Source organism: Falco peregrinus, chromosome 4, assembly GCF_023634155.1.
Source record: "Falco peregrinus isolate bFalPer1 chromosome 4, bFalPer1.pri, whole genome shotgun sequence".
In the NCBI taxonomy this organism is placed as follows: Eukaryota; Metazoa; Chordata; class Aves; order Falconiformes; family Falconidae; genus Falco; species Falco peregrinus.
The window spans coordinates 44,967,301-44,982,948 of NC_073724.1; the positions used below are offsets into that span (position 1 = coordinate 44,967,301).

Sequence of the window (15,648 nt, forward strand, 5' to 3'; positions counted from 1 at the left end):
GTCTATGCCCCTGCCAGGAACAGTTAGCTTAAATATTTATAACACATGAACAAGGAATAGAGCAAAATAACTTTTTGCTGGGCTTTGTGCTGTTTTTTGGGGTTTTTTTTAATGAATTCAGGTATTGAGGAAAGTGCTAGATTGAAAAGGCTAGAGCATGAAGTGTGCTGTTCCTATTTTTTCCCAGAATAGAAATATCAGGAGAGCAGTACTGAAGCTTTCCTAAAATCCCAACTCTACTGCTGCTGTTCTCCTTTATTGAACTCATTGCTAAATGCCTAGGCAGTAATTAAAGATCAGAATCAGCTTCTTCCTTACCACCTCAAATAAAACCAAAGTCAATTAAAACCAAGTGAAGTACTATTTTTTCTAAAACGGTTATTGATCTACAAGCAGGTATATTAATAGCACCTATTATCAGACAGGATGCCAAGCAGCTAAAATATGGATACAAATTTTGACATAACTTGAATATTAAATAGTGTTTCAGAAGTGAAAGATTGTGCATCTCATTCCCTGAGGCAGCTAGTTTTTGCTCAGTCCTGCATTTCAAAAATATGCTGCTTAAGTTGACAGCCAATATTATTAACCTGAAAGCATCAACTTAATAAGTCTCATCCTATGAACTGGGGAAAAAAAAAAAGAGAAAAAAAAGAAGAAAAATCAAAACCTGCTTGCTATTCAGTGGGAGGATTTTAACAGTGTAGATGATTTTCTTTGCATAATCGCTAGAAGGCTTGCAAAAGTTCATAAAAAATCAAAGCTGTGTGAAGTCTGGGATTGGCTGATTCTTTTGTTACGATAAAGGTAACAACAGCCAAATCAATAAACCTCATTTAAATGCTAATTAAAGATTATTTTACAACAGATGACTTTTTAAGCTTAGTGTGTTTAACAGTTTCCCTTAAAAAGATTTTTATAAAAAAACTTGACCAATCACACTAAATAATAGCATGAAAAAATGTTTGGTTGCTTAAACTATCTCCTATTAAGAAAATGAAAGGATATAAGGTCTGCTATCTAAACACATCTTTTGAAATACTAACAAAACTAGCCCAGATATCCTCCTCCTCCCAGAGCAGCTAAGTTAGCGCTAAGCCATGTACAGTGTGGGGGTCCTTCAGACAGCACTGAACCCCTCCAGCTTCAACTTTTGTCCAACCAGGGACATACTTCAAAGTATCTGAGCAGAATTTCTCCATCTGCCAAGAGCTCTACTGCCAACAGGTCATAGGAAGAGGAACGGGGCTAGAGGCAGGTCCATGCTTAAGCCACCAGGAAGAAGAGAGGAGGAGGTGCCAGCTGAATTAAGCACAGGTCCAAACGCCATCACCAAAGGGCAATGCGGTCAAGCTCAGCTTTGTCCAAAATGCACAGAGAAAGGGCTCATTGCTTGTTTGCTTGGTTAAAGAGCCAGAAGGCAGCTCTGCTGTTATTAGCCCCTGCTACAGAGCTGGACAGATCCAGCTCTCACACATCTCCATGCCCAGCTGCTTTTTTAGGCTGCCATGTGGTACTAGCTAGCCTTCTCAAATGATAGCTGTGATAGTTTCAGCAATGCCATCAGGATTTAGAGCTTTCTTCTGAAAACCAGAGAGCACCCATACACCAGTCCTCTTGGTACTCTTTTGGATGAAATATAAATCAAAAATATAATCTCTGAAACTAAGATATCTTTAGAAAAAAAAAATTCTTCAAGATGTCTCTTCTAAAAGTAAGTACCACCTACCCACGTTAGGCTTGTTTTCCAGCCCACCTAAAAGGATGCACCATTATGAAACTGCCCAGGCAACCCCACTGAAACGTTCTGTTGCTTACCAAAAATCCAGGTGATTTTGGATAGCACACAATTTCACTTTATTTGTGCTGCATTTCCAAACATTACTTCTCACAAACATCTGCCTGGCAGAAATAAGTGCTTTATCCTGAACTCTCTTTCATCTCCTCCTCTGATTTCACAACATTTAAACCAGGCTTCAGCAATGCCATTAGCCACAAACCTACAAACAACCACCAGAATACTTTGTGGGTGATTCACAGATTTTGTTGTCAAAAAGCTAGTGATCTTCCTTATTTCCTGAATTTTACAGCATGCCAAGCTATGTGTTCACACTGTTTTGTCTTTAATCCTGGGTTCAGAAATATTTCCACAGTAAAATGTGAGATTTTTATAAAAAGCTCTAAGTCAGTAAAGTTCAGGATAGAGCAAACCTTGGATGTTCTGTTCTCTTTGTAAAGTAGCATTTTTGAAAAGAAACAAAACACATCCAAACACGCAGACTCAAATTACATGTTTAAGAAATCTGCACAGCAAGAGGTGAAAGAGATCACACATCTATTTTAATTAAATGTTTATCTCACAGTCATGACAGCACAAGTGTGCAGCAGGTACAAGCTGTTACAGAAAATTCTTCTTTCACAGCAAGCATCTTTCCCACTAAAGGGGTTTTTCTCCCAGCTGTCCCTTAGTATTAATGCTCATGTGGAATTTCAGCAATGCCCAAACACGCATTGTTCTACTCTCAGTCCCGGTTACCACTGTGTGCTAAACACATGCTCCTCAAGAGGGTCACATATGCTGTGCATTATGTAGCATAAAGCCAATACAGCAGTCAGCTATGTTTTTCCACAAGAGATTGGCTCTCTGTTTATACATCTTAAAGGATGCCATCTTGGAAGAGCTCTCATATAAACAATGTTTCTACCCCTTTCCAATGCCAAATGCATTTAAGGTTCATATTTTCAGCAGTTCAGCAGGCAACCTGCCGAGCATCCAGCTCCACTAATGCTGTCCGCGGGCATTTCCCCGGGGACCTTACCGCAGGTGCATCGGAGACCATGCACCTTGCAACGTTAGTCTGAAAGTTTTGGAGAGGTGCAAGTAGTTCCCATCCAAACTGCAAATCAAAGCTGGAGTTTTTAAAAAGACATAGGGTTTTATCAAACTGTGAAGCTTAGAAGTGTTAGAGGATGCATTTTCTGTTCTATATTTTCTGCTTTCATATCTGTCCCATTCCCATCTTCTGCCTCCCCAGCAAGGAGTGGAGAGAGAAGAACCTGCTTCTGAGGTGCTGACCTCATTTAGCCTTTGGGTTTATGCAGAACAGAGAAGAAGAAGAACTGTTCAACTGCTTTCTTCCCCAAGATGAGCAATGCAGCAGTTCAGGCATTTCCTTCTTCACCCTTATTTTATCCAAAACTAGATTTTCCTGTGGCTCTCCACCCCTTCATAAAAGGTGAGGGAAAGGGCAGGGCACCCAGAGCCCCTGGAGGAAAATGGACTCCCTTTAGCTTCTCCCAACCTGAGATCATGCTGCAGGAAGCCAGCTGTGGCACAGCATCGCTGCACACCAGTGTGCAGCTGGATGTCCCCCGTCCTCTCCTCTCCTGGTGCTTTTATGAGACGTTCTTCCTCCATGGCAGTGAATCTAGTGGCTGGAGAGAGACTATAAAACAGGCTGAGCCCAAAGTGCTTTGAAGTGCTGAGGTAACTAAACGGGAATATTTATGTGAACTATGTATTTCCTGAGGGTCTCTGGTATAAGAATTAAAGCTGTGGCTTATGAATGTGGAAAAGCAATAGGGAGCCAACAGGAACTCATGCAAAGGGAACTCATGCAGCCTGCTGTAGGTGAACCTGCTTTAGCAGGGGGTTGGACCTGATGATCTCCACAGGTTCCTTCCAACTCTGATCATTCTGTGATTTTGTGAAAGAAAGAGTAGGGTACAAAATCCTGGTACTTCATGTTCCGGCTCCACTGAATTGAGTTTCCCATTTCCAAGGACTCCAAGTGCAAATTCTCAGAGGAACAAGCTTCTCTCTCTGGTCAGACGCTGCATTATTTGATACATTAAATTTCACAGATTTAGTTGACAGAAAAATGTAATCATCATCCATTTGAAAAAGCACAGCTGAAAAAAATGATTAAAATTCATACACATCAGGCAGCTTGATTTGCTGGGCTTGGCCTGAATATAAGGCTAAATGAAGGTTAAATATTGGCTGAATAGTATTTGTACCATCTCTTTGAGAAGCTGTTTATTGAGACTGTATATGGTACTGTTAGCTAAAAGTAGCAGCACATCTGAGATTGAATCAGACAAGCTTTTCTACCTTATCATTTACCATTTCTCAGACTAAGCTACATGTAGTCAGAAAGCAAGAAATTAGACACAAGACACTCAATGAAGTATATTTAATTCCTGATAGGATAACTAAGTAAATCAAACATTTATAATCCAGCATTTTTCCATTGGAAAATATAATTTCACTGGCACTGGAATTTCCTACTGAGCAGAAAAATGTACATTTTAAAATATTTTGAAAAAGACTAAAGCATGGCCATCTTCTTCTAATTTAGATGCTGCATTATGCAATATATCACATGTGAAGAAGTCAGAACGAAAATAGAATGACTAATCCAGGTTAGGCTTTGTTTAGAATTTAACTCAACATAATTCCATTTCCTCACATTTGTTATCTTGTTTAGAACGAAAAAGATTTTGGAGTGTCAGAAAGTCCCACTGACTTGAAATTATGGCTTCTCATCAGCTCAATTTCCTATGCATGTTCTCCTCTTGTGCAGACATGACCCAATAATATATGTGTTCTCCCATGGGGGATGTGATTTTATTACTCCTGGTGTTGGGCAGGCCAGCTGCTCCGGCTCACTCCATGGCAACTCGCATTTTCTGATGTCGAGTTTGTCCCTGGTGCCGTCATCACCTGTGTGATGAAGACAGAAGATGCCACAAAGACCTCTGATCAGAAGTCACAGATGGCAGTAGATCAAGGCTATAAAATTTCAAATATAGTGATCAGCTTCTTTGCCTGATTAAATAAGAAATATGAAAATAGAAATACCAAATTACTTGAATTGCTAACAGAAAAAAGTACCTGATTTAACATCAAAAAAGGAAAAAGAAAACAAAAAAAAAAAACTCCAATGAAAGCTTATTTCTTTTATCCTTATAAGAAAAAAATATCTGTCCCCACTCCCTTCCTCTCCCACTCACATACACACTCCTCTCCCCAGTTCCTGCACCAGCGCCAGCAGTGGCCACGCTGCGATGTAGCTGGGACATGGAGAAGACACGCACAACATTCATAACCCACAAGATGAGGATGTCATGCACAGATTCCTAGGCATGCTGAAGCAAAGATAGACTAAAATGCTCACAGGCACCTGTCCAGTTTTTACTTCTTCCAAGAGCTTTAAACACTGGTCAGGATGAGATAAGCATCCAATTTCCAGGTGTGTTCTTAATCAAATTATCAGAAACCCTGGGAATTCCCCTTTTCCAGCTCTGAATAAGAGGTTATATATATATATATTTATATTTATGTATATATATATATATTTATGGGGTTATTAAATAAAACTGGAAAACCAACACTGATTACTTCTCAAGTGTACCTAAATTCAAAAAGGAGGAGGAAACTCTTTTACCAGAGCACGGTATTTACAGGTATTTACAGCATTTTCCAACAATAACAACTGATGCTTTGGGCTTCACAAAAAGCAGTGAATTCAGGGTACAACATGACTTTTTTTCCTTTTTTTCATTCCTTTTTTTTTTTTTTTTTTTTAGCTTGATTAAAGAGAACCAAGTAGCTAATGTGGAATATTTCTGATAATAACTTGGTGGAACTATGAAAATTTGTTCTAAAACTCTGTCCTTTTTTGAGGCAATCATTTTCACATCAGGGAGAATTGTTTAGTACAAAACTGACAGTGAAAGTCTAGATGAGGAGGAAAATATACTGCAAGTACATCTACTGCCTTTAAATCTCAGCATGTCCCTTGTGGCACACCAATAAAACAGACCCAGCAAAGCTAGGTAATTTGCCAAAGCCCACACAATGTCCACAGGAGAACCAAAGTATAAATCAGGAGTTCTTGACTCCTAGCCTTTTGCTTGTTTTTAATAGCAGACATAGCTTTCTCATTCTCTTTAACATCTAAAAATAACAGACTGATAAATCTTGCACCAAATATATTTGAGACCAAAAGGTCATCCGGGCAGAGACCATCTCTCTGCCTTGTAGCACTAAGGAGCAGAGGAGCAAAGCTCAGCCACAAAACAAGAAAGTCACTGTAAGCTTTTTTAAGCACTACACTGGAGTTTCAGACATTAGGTGCACATTCAGCTAATTACCTCAATATTAGTGCTATTATCGCATTGTTTAAGTAAAATTCTCCCATCTTCTCACCATTGCCCTAGGCAAGGTACAAGTCAGCTCTAATGCTACAGATCAGCACCTCCCTCTTCTTCATAATTCCTACAGCAAAATAGTTTCATCATGAGCACTGACACAGAGGCTGTAGGAATTCATCTCAAGGGGCAGAGAATTTTCTACATGTCTGGGCTTGTTTTTAAAACATTCTCACAATACAAATGAACCTTCTGATGAAGGAGATCAAAACCTCAGCAAAGGATGCTATGAATAAAGACAGGGTAAAAGCAATATAATAGGAGCATCGCATGAGCAAACGGAAGTCTCAGCTCTCAGCTGGAGACCACCAACCAAATTCTGTGCCTCCTGTACACGAGCGAAACTCCTCTCACCCCAGAAATGGGGACACCACTGATTTCTGTGCACACTTGAGTCCTCTGCTGCTGAGGTCTTACTCCAGGCTGAACTGTGAAGCAAACTTCCCATGCAGTGACTGGAAATGGGTTGCTTTTATGGGGTATCCCATTCGATTTTGTGCAGCCAAACGTCTGCCTTGTTCTGCTAAGTGCCAGCAGGAAACTGCTGAACCTCAAAATCGGCCTGACATTGTGGCTGTCAGCCAAAGAGATGCAGTCAGTAATGGGCCATAATTCTTGCTCCCTTCATTTCATTTAGAGTCCTTTTTTTATCACAGGAGTGGAATTTCAAAATAAAACGTCCTGTTGTAACAAAGACCAGCTCAAGTAAAACAAAAGCTGAATGAGGCTGTTGCTATGTGTAATCTGCAGTAGGCTGACCTAGAGCTGCATATTACTGTATTTTGGTCCAAACATATTTGATTCCCTGATTCTGAAGTCCCCTTTTCCCCCTGACTTTTTTATAGCATTTTATTTTTGATGGCTCCCATCACAAAGTGAAATAATATATGGTAAGAGTGCATGACACAACATATTATTGTGTAAGCTACCATGAAATCTTAAATTAAGTGCACTGGGGGGAAATGCATCAAGTCACTCTGGGTCACCACACCAAACCCTCGTAGCACTGCAAGACAGTGAAAGCATAAGCCAAATAGCAGTAGACAGCATGAACAAACTGTAGCCTCAAAATAACTGCACAGGGCAACTTTTCAAGAGTAACGAATCTGGAGGTGGCGTCAACTTTGTTATTAATTCTAATCAGTCAAAGTTGGTTGTAACCTTACCCGCATATCAGCAGCAGCTTAGGGGAATTATTCTGTCATTTTCCTAGACTGCGTGGTGCAAAGATTAAGCTTGATAAAACCTTTCATTCTAGCTGCAAGGAAAATTGCTGATGGGGTACGCTGAAACAGTGTCCATGCTGCCAGTCAGGCAGACGGAGCCACTGCAGCCTGTGCTCTGGAGAGGAGCAGCCCACGTGTTACCAGGAGCCAGAGCATGGTCCCCAGTTCTTGTTGAAGCAAACAGGACACAATGTCACAGATGTGACCAAGCCCTCTACAGCATTCCCACCCCAGCACAGGTACCTTGTGGCGAGAGCCCAGCTGTGTGTCAAATCCAATGCAGACAGAAAGTGGCTTAGCAGGCCGGCTCCTGCTCACAAGCCACTCGTCACTCTCCAGCATTGCTCAAGTCTCTGTACAGCTCCTCACCTGTTGAACTGGAATAATAAACATTTAGAGGATAAATTAAAGTTTTAATTACACTGGTTGTCATAACTAGTCATAACTAATTGCTGATTTCAGATACACAGAACTAATCCCAGCACTGTCAGCAGGACTTTTTTTGTCCCTATTTGAAAGCAAAACAATAAAAATGTTGCTGCATTAGCTTGGCTACCTAAAAAAAAAAAGTCTCCTTCACCCAATCCCCATAATTTAGTTTGTCTCCTCTGATATAATAAGGACCAAAATTCAGCTTGCAATTCACCTTGAATAGGTCTGACCCAGGAGCTATAGGAACAGTATATATATAGGAACATGATGTGTGTCTTTCACAGAGAAGTGGCAACTCTTATGATGCTGGTTACAGCCCACAAAGCTCTAACAGAACATCAAACATAATAAAAAAAACCCACAATGAAGTAAGGTGGCAATTAATTTTACTACTTAGGTAACTTGCCCAGCAATCACGTATTTGCACAACACTCGGTTGTGATTCCCCAGCCTGTGCAAACATAAAACAAACAGACTGAAACGCTGTCATTAAGACCTAACAGAAAGCTGCAACATATACAAAGGCTCATTACTGCTCATTAAAAATGCTTTGAGTTTAAAGGAGTGAGACAGCAGTTAAGGGCAACCATCAGAGGTTTCATCAGCTTATGGCACGTTTAAAATACAGTGTGCAGCGAGGTGAACAGGTGCAAGCGCAAGCCCACTGCACTGCAACCTAATCCTGCCACTGCCATTCCCCCGTGCTGGGCGGCAGGGACAGATGGTGCAGGGAGCTGCGGAGCCTCCATACTGGGACGTGCAGGGGCAAGTGGCTGCCCAGCCCAGCAGGAATGCTCCTCTGTCACCACCCGCTGCCCCAGCTTCACTCAATGCCCATCACAGCAGGGCCTGAGAGCCCAGCCTCAAGGTTTTCAAATGGTCTCAAATAGACCGTTCCTTCCAGTTATAGTTTTAATTAATGTAGAATGAATTATTTGGGTCTCTTAATTTCCCAGCTTATTTTGAAAAAGTCCAACTAATGCTGCGCTAAGTAGCTCCAAAGGCTCCCCAGCTCTCATCTACCCTGAAGAGGTCCAATTAAAATGAGACACTAGTCAAAATGTCAAACCACCATCATTTTTAAAGCCATTGTGCAACAGATCTATGGCTACACATAAACCACATAATTACTGAATAAATGACACAATACTTGGAAACCTAAAATCTAAAATGTCCTTACTCAAGACACAGCCTCCCCTGTCAACCCAGAGCATGCTCAGAACTTGCAGCAAATGATAAAAGTCACAATACCTTTTAAAGAACAATTAAAACCATGGAGTATAATGCAACACATGTAAATTAGATGATAATATATGATAAGGGCTTAAATGCAAAAAAACCAGTCCAGAAGCTCTGGTGACTGCAGAGTTGAAGGACCCCTGAACCAGCACAGGTAGAGGCTGGTAAAGCCACACCATGAAGAAATGCAGGTGCACTGGCAATCACTGCAAGGGTCTCCACAACTGTTGCACATTTTAATCTGGAAACCCTCTAATCCACTTACAATTTTTTTCTGTATTAGCTTTCTCAACCTTTAGAGAACTTAATAAGGTCTCTCTCATACACACGTCCCTCACTAGGTAAAGTCTTTTTCTTGATTTCAACTTATTTGTTTGAAAAATCCTAACTCTTCCGTTCTAGCTCTGGAAGTATTTTGACTACTGCGGAAAAGAAACAGGTATTAAAGCGTTGCTCAATGGGAGACTAAATTAAAAACTGACAGGTCAAAATTTCAGATGAGTGTTTGCTTTTAATGAGCCCTAGCTCTAATGTAATCCAATTAACTCTCTTGACTTCTGCACAAAATTGCCCCCCTCTTTCCCACAAGTTAAGCAAATTTTTCCTAATCAAAGCAGCAGGATCACTGAGTACTTAGTCTGAGCACAGGAAGGTAATAGTGTTTCAAAGAGTCTTCAATATTATTTTTTTAATTCCATTGCCCTTATAATGAAAACTTGAAACTTCCCATTCACGTCTAAGTTGAATTTCAGTAGCAGGGAAAGGGATTAGAAACACATGAGTCTAAGGAACAGCACACTCCTTTGGGGAAACCTTTCCAGGGGTCACTGGTCTTGGCACACCACCGAGGAGCAGCAAAGGAGCTGGTACGAGACCAGCCCAGAGAGGTGCCCGAGATGGCAGGAGAGACATCGTGACCAACACTGGTTGCTGCCACCCCTCTCTGCCCCCAGCCTGCTGATGCCCCCCTCCCAGGGCAGAGAGATCCTATCAAATACTGCACCCACACTCCTGGGTCTGCCCAGAGGAGCGCTGGAAAAAACCACAAATGACCCTTTGGGGAAGCTGCTGCACAACTGGTACGTTTCTCACACGTATAGTGTTCTGTGAGCTGCCGGGTTCTTCTCCCTCTGTCATTTTGTGGGAAAGAAGATCTCCTTTAGACTAAAAATCACACAGGAAATCTCACAAGAGATGATTTTGTCATATGGTCTCGTGTCCTTCCACCCCTCCCAACTGTGAAGTGAACAGAAAAATGGTAAGATCTTTATATTTCCATTTGTGCGTTATTTGAGAATTGAAATGCAAATATGTCTTGTCCTGCAGCACCGAAAAAACTGAAGGCTTGAGTATTTCTGTTAGGCATAAGGAAAGAGAAATTAAGATCAGTAAGCACAGCAGGACGGTCGCATTTCTGCCTGGCTGTAGCAGGTAGGTATGGTGCAGCAGTTTTCATGCTAAAGCTTTCCCTGACAGTCACCGCTTTGCAGGGTCTGAGGCGCTGCAGTAAGTGGAGGGAAACACTGCAGAAGGGCTGAAGTACCACAGTGTGGTAACAGCTGGTAAATGTCTTTCTAAACCTAATGTTATAAGTGAAAAATACAGAGTAGCAAGAAACAGCAGTTTTCACCCATCAGAAGCAAGCCACCTGAGCTCGGAGAGGAGGCTCGAGAGAATGAGGGCAGAATTACCTGGAGCAGTTTGCACAGCCCTGAAAAAAATAAAGCTACCAATGTTTGCTCTTCCTGAGACTCTCCATGTGACCTAATACGATGCCAGCAGTGCAGAGAAACAATGTGCATTTCTACAGACAGCCATTTGTGCGCCCAAAATTAAATATTCTTTTTAATTGCTTATGATTACCTTCTAAATAACTGATGTGTGGCAGGTTTGTCCAGGGGGGTATGTTACTGTGTTTACTAAGTATTCAACGTATACTGTTCAGCTGAAGTTTCCCTAGTAATATATAGCTAATAATGTGCAAATAATTAAAGGAAAATTATCACATCCTCTCCATGTATTTCCATTTTTAGCAATATGGTTTTGTCTCTTAAATTCACTTCTCCTGACATTTTTCCTCATCATCTGGGTTCCCTCTTCCACTTCTGAGCATTAATATTTTATTGCAGTACTTCCCTGGGCTGTCTGTCTGAGATGGGGCAGGCTCTCCAAGTCACAGGTCCCTGCCATAGCCAAATGTTTCTTCACCCAGAGGATACTCCGGACTACTTTGAGCTCGGAACAACTGCCTGTCTCCATGCCTTTTAACAAAATATAGTATCTTACAGATCTCTTTGCCCTATAGCAACTCCCAGAGTGAAGTTCAGCAGACCCATGAAGGGAAGGTAACAAAGAAGTTAGTCCCAGCTATCTGAATTCAACACTGCACACTCCTGTCCTTCAGGAGTTTTGCTGACGTTCGTGTGTTGGCCACCAGCCCTAACCTCAAAGCAGCGTAACTGAAAGGTGGCTCCAGCCTTTAGGGGAGCCAAGTCAACCCATGGATCACAGGCTCAGGGGTCAACTCCAGCAGAGAAAAAGTTTTGTGTACGTTACTTAACCTGGGCAAGTGCTGAATGTGGTAGCATAGGTTCGTTACACACCAGGGAACCAAAGGATGGCATGGTGCTAGTCCCATAGACTCTCAATAAGCCATCTGAGACTTGCCAGCAGGTGAGTTACTTGTTGATGCAATACAGGAAGCATTTAAGAAATCTTAATCTTTGCTCACAGACCCACTACTTGTTGTTATGTATATGCACAGAAGGAAAGGATGTCAAAGAGGTTACACACCATAAAATTGCTTTCTAAGCCCAACCTCATATGATGTCAAACCTAATTTTTTTCTGGCATGTGCCTTTTTACATATATTTGTCTTCCTATATGAAAAAATAATTAAGGATTTGGGAAAGCAGTGGGTCCTTACTACAGCAATTCTTCCTTCTCTGTTACAGGAATGACCTGCCAAGCTCGAAGTTCATACATTACGAGTGAGATCCTGTGGGGTTACCGTTTCACCCCTGTCCTCACTCTGGAGGATGGATTTTATGAAGTTGACTACAACAGTTTTCATGAAACGTATGAGACCAACACACCAGTTTACAGTGCCAAAGAGCTGGCAGAGATGGCCAGCCGAGCAGAACTGCCCCTAACATGGTCGGTTTCCAGCAAGCTGGACCAGCATGCTGAGCTGGAAACTGAAGAGGAAGAAAAGAATCAAGAAGACCAAAATGAAAGAAACGGTGATGTGGCCAACTTGGAGAATGAGTCCAAAGTGTAGAACCACTAGGGGCATAAGGGCCAGACCACCTCCTTTATCTTCTCTCTCTTTGCTCCCCTTTTCTTTCTCCAGCACACCTTTTTTTTTTTTTTTTTTTTCCTTCTGTGTTATTCTTAATTCTGGGAAAATAAATACTCAAGATGCAAAATATCTACCTGCCCAATTTAAACTCAAGAGATTCACAGACTAAGCAAAGGCATGGGTTAAAGCTGCAATACCCATTATCAATGGTGGAATCTCTATCCCCACCCTGGTAATGACTGCTGGCCTTCTCGGCACCTCTCCAAGTTCAGACCTCCAGGTTTATGCACATTAAAAAATCCCAAACACAACAACAACAACAAAACAAACCAACAAACAAACAAAAGCAATGGGTATATACATAAAGGATTTAGAAGGAAAGACTAATTAATGTTCATCGAAGTAATGGGCCTTGGCTCCAGTTTTTATGTGTTTCAGGACAGTTTCACGAACTGGGTGACAAGCCTCTATGAAATGGGCCTTGCAGCTTTAAGATGAAGGTGAGCAGAGGGATCTGCAATCCAACACGATACTGTACATATGCCTTATGTAATTATTTTCTCTTTACATTTAGTAATAAATACCGCATGTACAAAAGTACTGTAGTAAAGAACTTCTAAATAATGTACACAGATGTGTAATTAATGTAGGTTTAGAAACAGAGTTCTAGAAATATCGGGATGCAAAAACTAACTACCCATCAAGTAGGCATTTCTCTTCAAATATTTGGAGTGTAATACTGATTATTTTCCCCCTTATATCTATGGCTCTTCTAGTGCATGACATTTTCTTCAGTGTACCAGACTGGCAGCTATTTAGAGTACCTCACTGTTTGCCAAACAGATCGTTTCAATGACTCTAAAAAGCCATAAGTCTGGGAGAGGCCAGGGTGTAACATAATTACTGATATACTGTGAAAATGTTTACAAATAAGGCAAACCATTCCCGGTTATTTTTTTGGCAGTTCAACCTAAAATTTAGGCTGTGGCAAACCAGAATTTCCTTTATACTCTTAATATAGCGAGCATGTTTCATGTGGAGGTATTATCCTTTATGTGCAATATCTAGGGAAACTTCTCCCTTCTCCCCAGCCAAACCATGGGATTTCAGCGTAGTAGTTTGTATACAAACAGCACAAGCCATTGAAAACCTGTTGTCGCACCTTAGCAAGCAGATTTTAGCTACTCAGCTGGGAAAGAAACAGCTGGATTTCATCTGAACCCATAATAAATGAAATTCAATTGTTGACAGCACCAGTGCTCGGCCAGTCCTGCAGAGTCACGGGTGGTGCAACATCCCTGGGTACATCCTTCAGCAGGGTTCCTCAGATAAACACATGGTTCCTGCCACCCGTGCTCAGGAGAGTGGTTCCCTCATGATTTTCTTCACCATAGGTTAGCTCCTCGGCTGTTGTAAATCAGTGTAAATCCTGTACATTCTGACCTGACAACTTTAAAATAAACGAGGCAGTGATAATTTGCGTACCTTACATGGCAACATTCACGTGAGCAGGGGGAGTTGATGTGTCACAGTTCCATGGACATGCTCTGTAAGGGGCTGCTCAGACGGTGTGGCACTGTGCGGGGCTAAGGACTGCTCAGTCAAGCCCAACATGCATAAAATACTACCTGTTGAAAAAAGCATTGCTTTTGCTGGGCTGTCGCTCAGGCCCATCAAGAACTGCATTTCTGTCAGCGAAGGAGAAGAAGCTGCAGCCTTAATTTTGTTTTTTGATACCTGCCTGCTCTGGAAAGAAAGAATACACTGAAGAGAATCTGAAACTATTTTGTACAGAAACATTTACATTAAAATAGAAGAGAAAAAAAAATAACCTCAGGAGATACTTAGTGGGCAGGTGGAAAATTTGCACTGTGATATAGCTTTCACATTGAATTCACACCTATTTTCCATTTTTTTGGCTGAAACAGTTGCCCCTTGATAATTTTCACAGTGTGGCTAATCAGTGGGGGTTTCTGCAGGTCGCCCAGCTGTGATTCCTGCTGAGGCAGGCAGAGTAGGGTGGGGAAAGGGCTGCACACCAGGGACTGGTAGATCAGGCTGAACAGAAAGATGTTTTTTGTTTCAGCTCTAAACATTTTCCCTAAAAGGCTTTCACAAAGCAGCATGATGTAAGGAACGGTGCAGAATATGGATTTTTGTTCCCTTCACCTAGGATAGCCAATTCTGCCAACTTGGTAAAGGTTACTTAACACTTAACTTCTGTAAGATAGCGCTCATTTGGCTGCAGATCTTTCAAAGCTCATTCTTCTGCCCCAGCATCAGCAGCTGCCCAGTGCTCCAGTTCATCCTTCACAACCCACCCATGAAGGGTACTGAGCATTTTCAAGGAAGGGTGGCTCCACAGCTCCGCTGGAGGACAGAAGCCTTACAGCAGAGGAGCCAGGGGCAGCATGGCATCGATAGCAACGAGCCGCCCGCACGTGTCAGTCCTAGCGAAAGGTGCATGAGCTGAAAGCAAAGCATTCCTCTGAGGATAAACCTGCTTTTTGCTCTTGTAATTTACTGGGCCACTCTAGAATTCATTGCTGCAGTTTAACAAAAGTTTGTGTTAATTAGAACAGCAGCTCAGGGCCCTAATTAAACCTTTTTTGTGTCCTTTAGCACAAAAAAATAGACTTTCCGCCACTGGGGCATGCGCATGTGTAAGCTATATTTTTGTGAATAGGGCACTTAAAGCTTAAGGTGTGTGTGTTCATCTCTTTCTCTCTCTCCCCCTGTATTTTATCGTCTTTGGTATTAATGTAGTATGGACTGTAAAGTTTATGAAATCTCATTTTTGTAACATAAGCTTTAAAAATAATAGAAGCCTCCAGAGCTTTCATTGGGGAAGCTTCACGTAAACTTTGTACTAGAATGTCCCTATCAAACACCTCTATTTTTCTACAATGATTGATTAAGCAGTTTAACAATGTATTTTGTGTCAATGATTTCAACTGAACTGGTAAAAAGACAATTAAGAATTGAATGCTGTTAATTAACAATGGATTTTCAAGCCGTATATACTGCGTGGTGTTTTCATTAACAGCAAATAACCTGGGAACTTCATCTCCTAATCCTAAAAATTATACTGTGAAATATCAGTGCCCTATAGGAATATTTTTGGCAAATCACATTAAAGGAACATGAATAATGCCACACTTCAATATAATTGACTACATCATTAATCAAGACCCATTACATCTCTATATACTTCACTAATATATCTTGATGTCC

The 15,648-nt window shown here is 41.4% G+C and overlaps 1 protein-coding gene across 2 annotated transcripts in view; it reads left to right on the forward strand.

Annotated features, from left to right (window-relative positions):
- KCNJ6 (potassium inwardly rectifying channel subfamily J member 6) overlaps positions 1 to 15,427 on the forward strand; it is a 162,017-nt gene extending 146,590 nt beyond the window's left edge. For both annotated transcript variants that reach the window (XM_055803180.1, XM_055803181.1), the window contains one exon: positions 12,068 to 15,427. In XM_055803180.1, coding sequence (XP_055659155.1) covers positions 12,068 to 12,393 — 326 coding nt within the window. In that variant the 3' untranslated portion in view covers positions 12,394 to 15,427. The remainder of the gene's footprint in view (positions 1 to 12,067) is intronic.
- Positions 15,428 to 15,648: the final 221 nt, after the last annotated feature.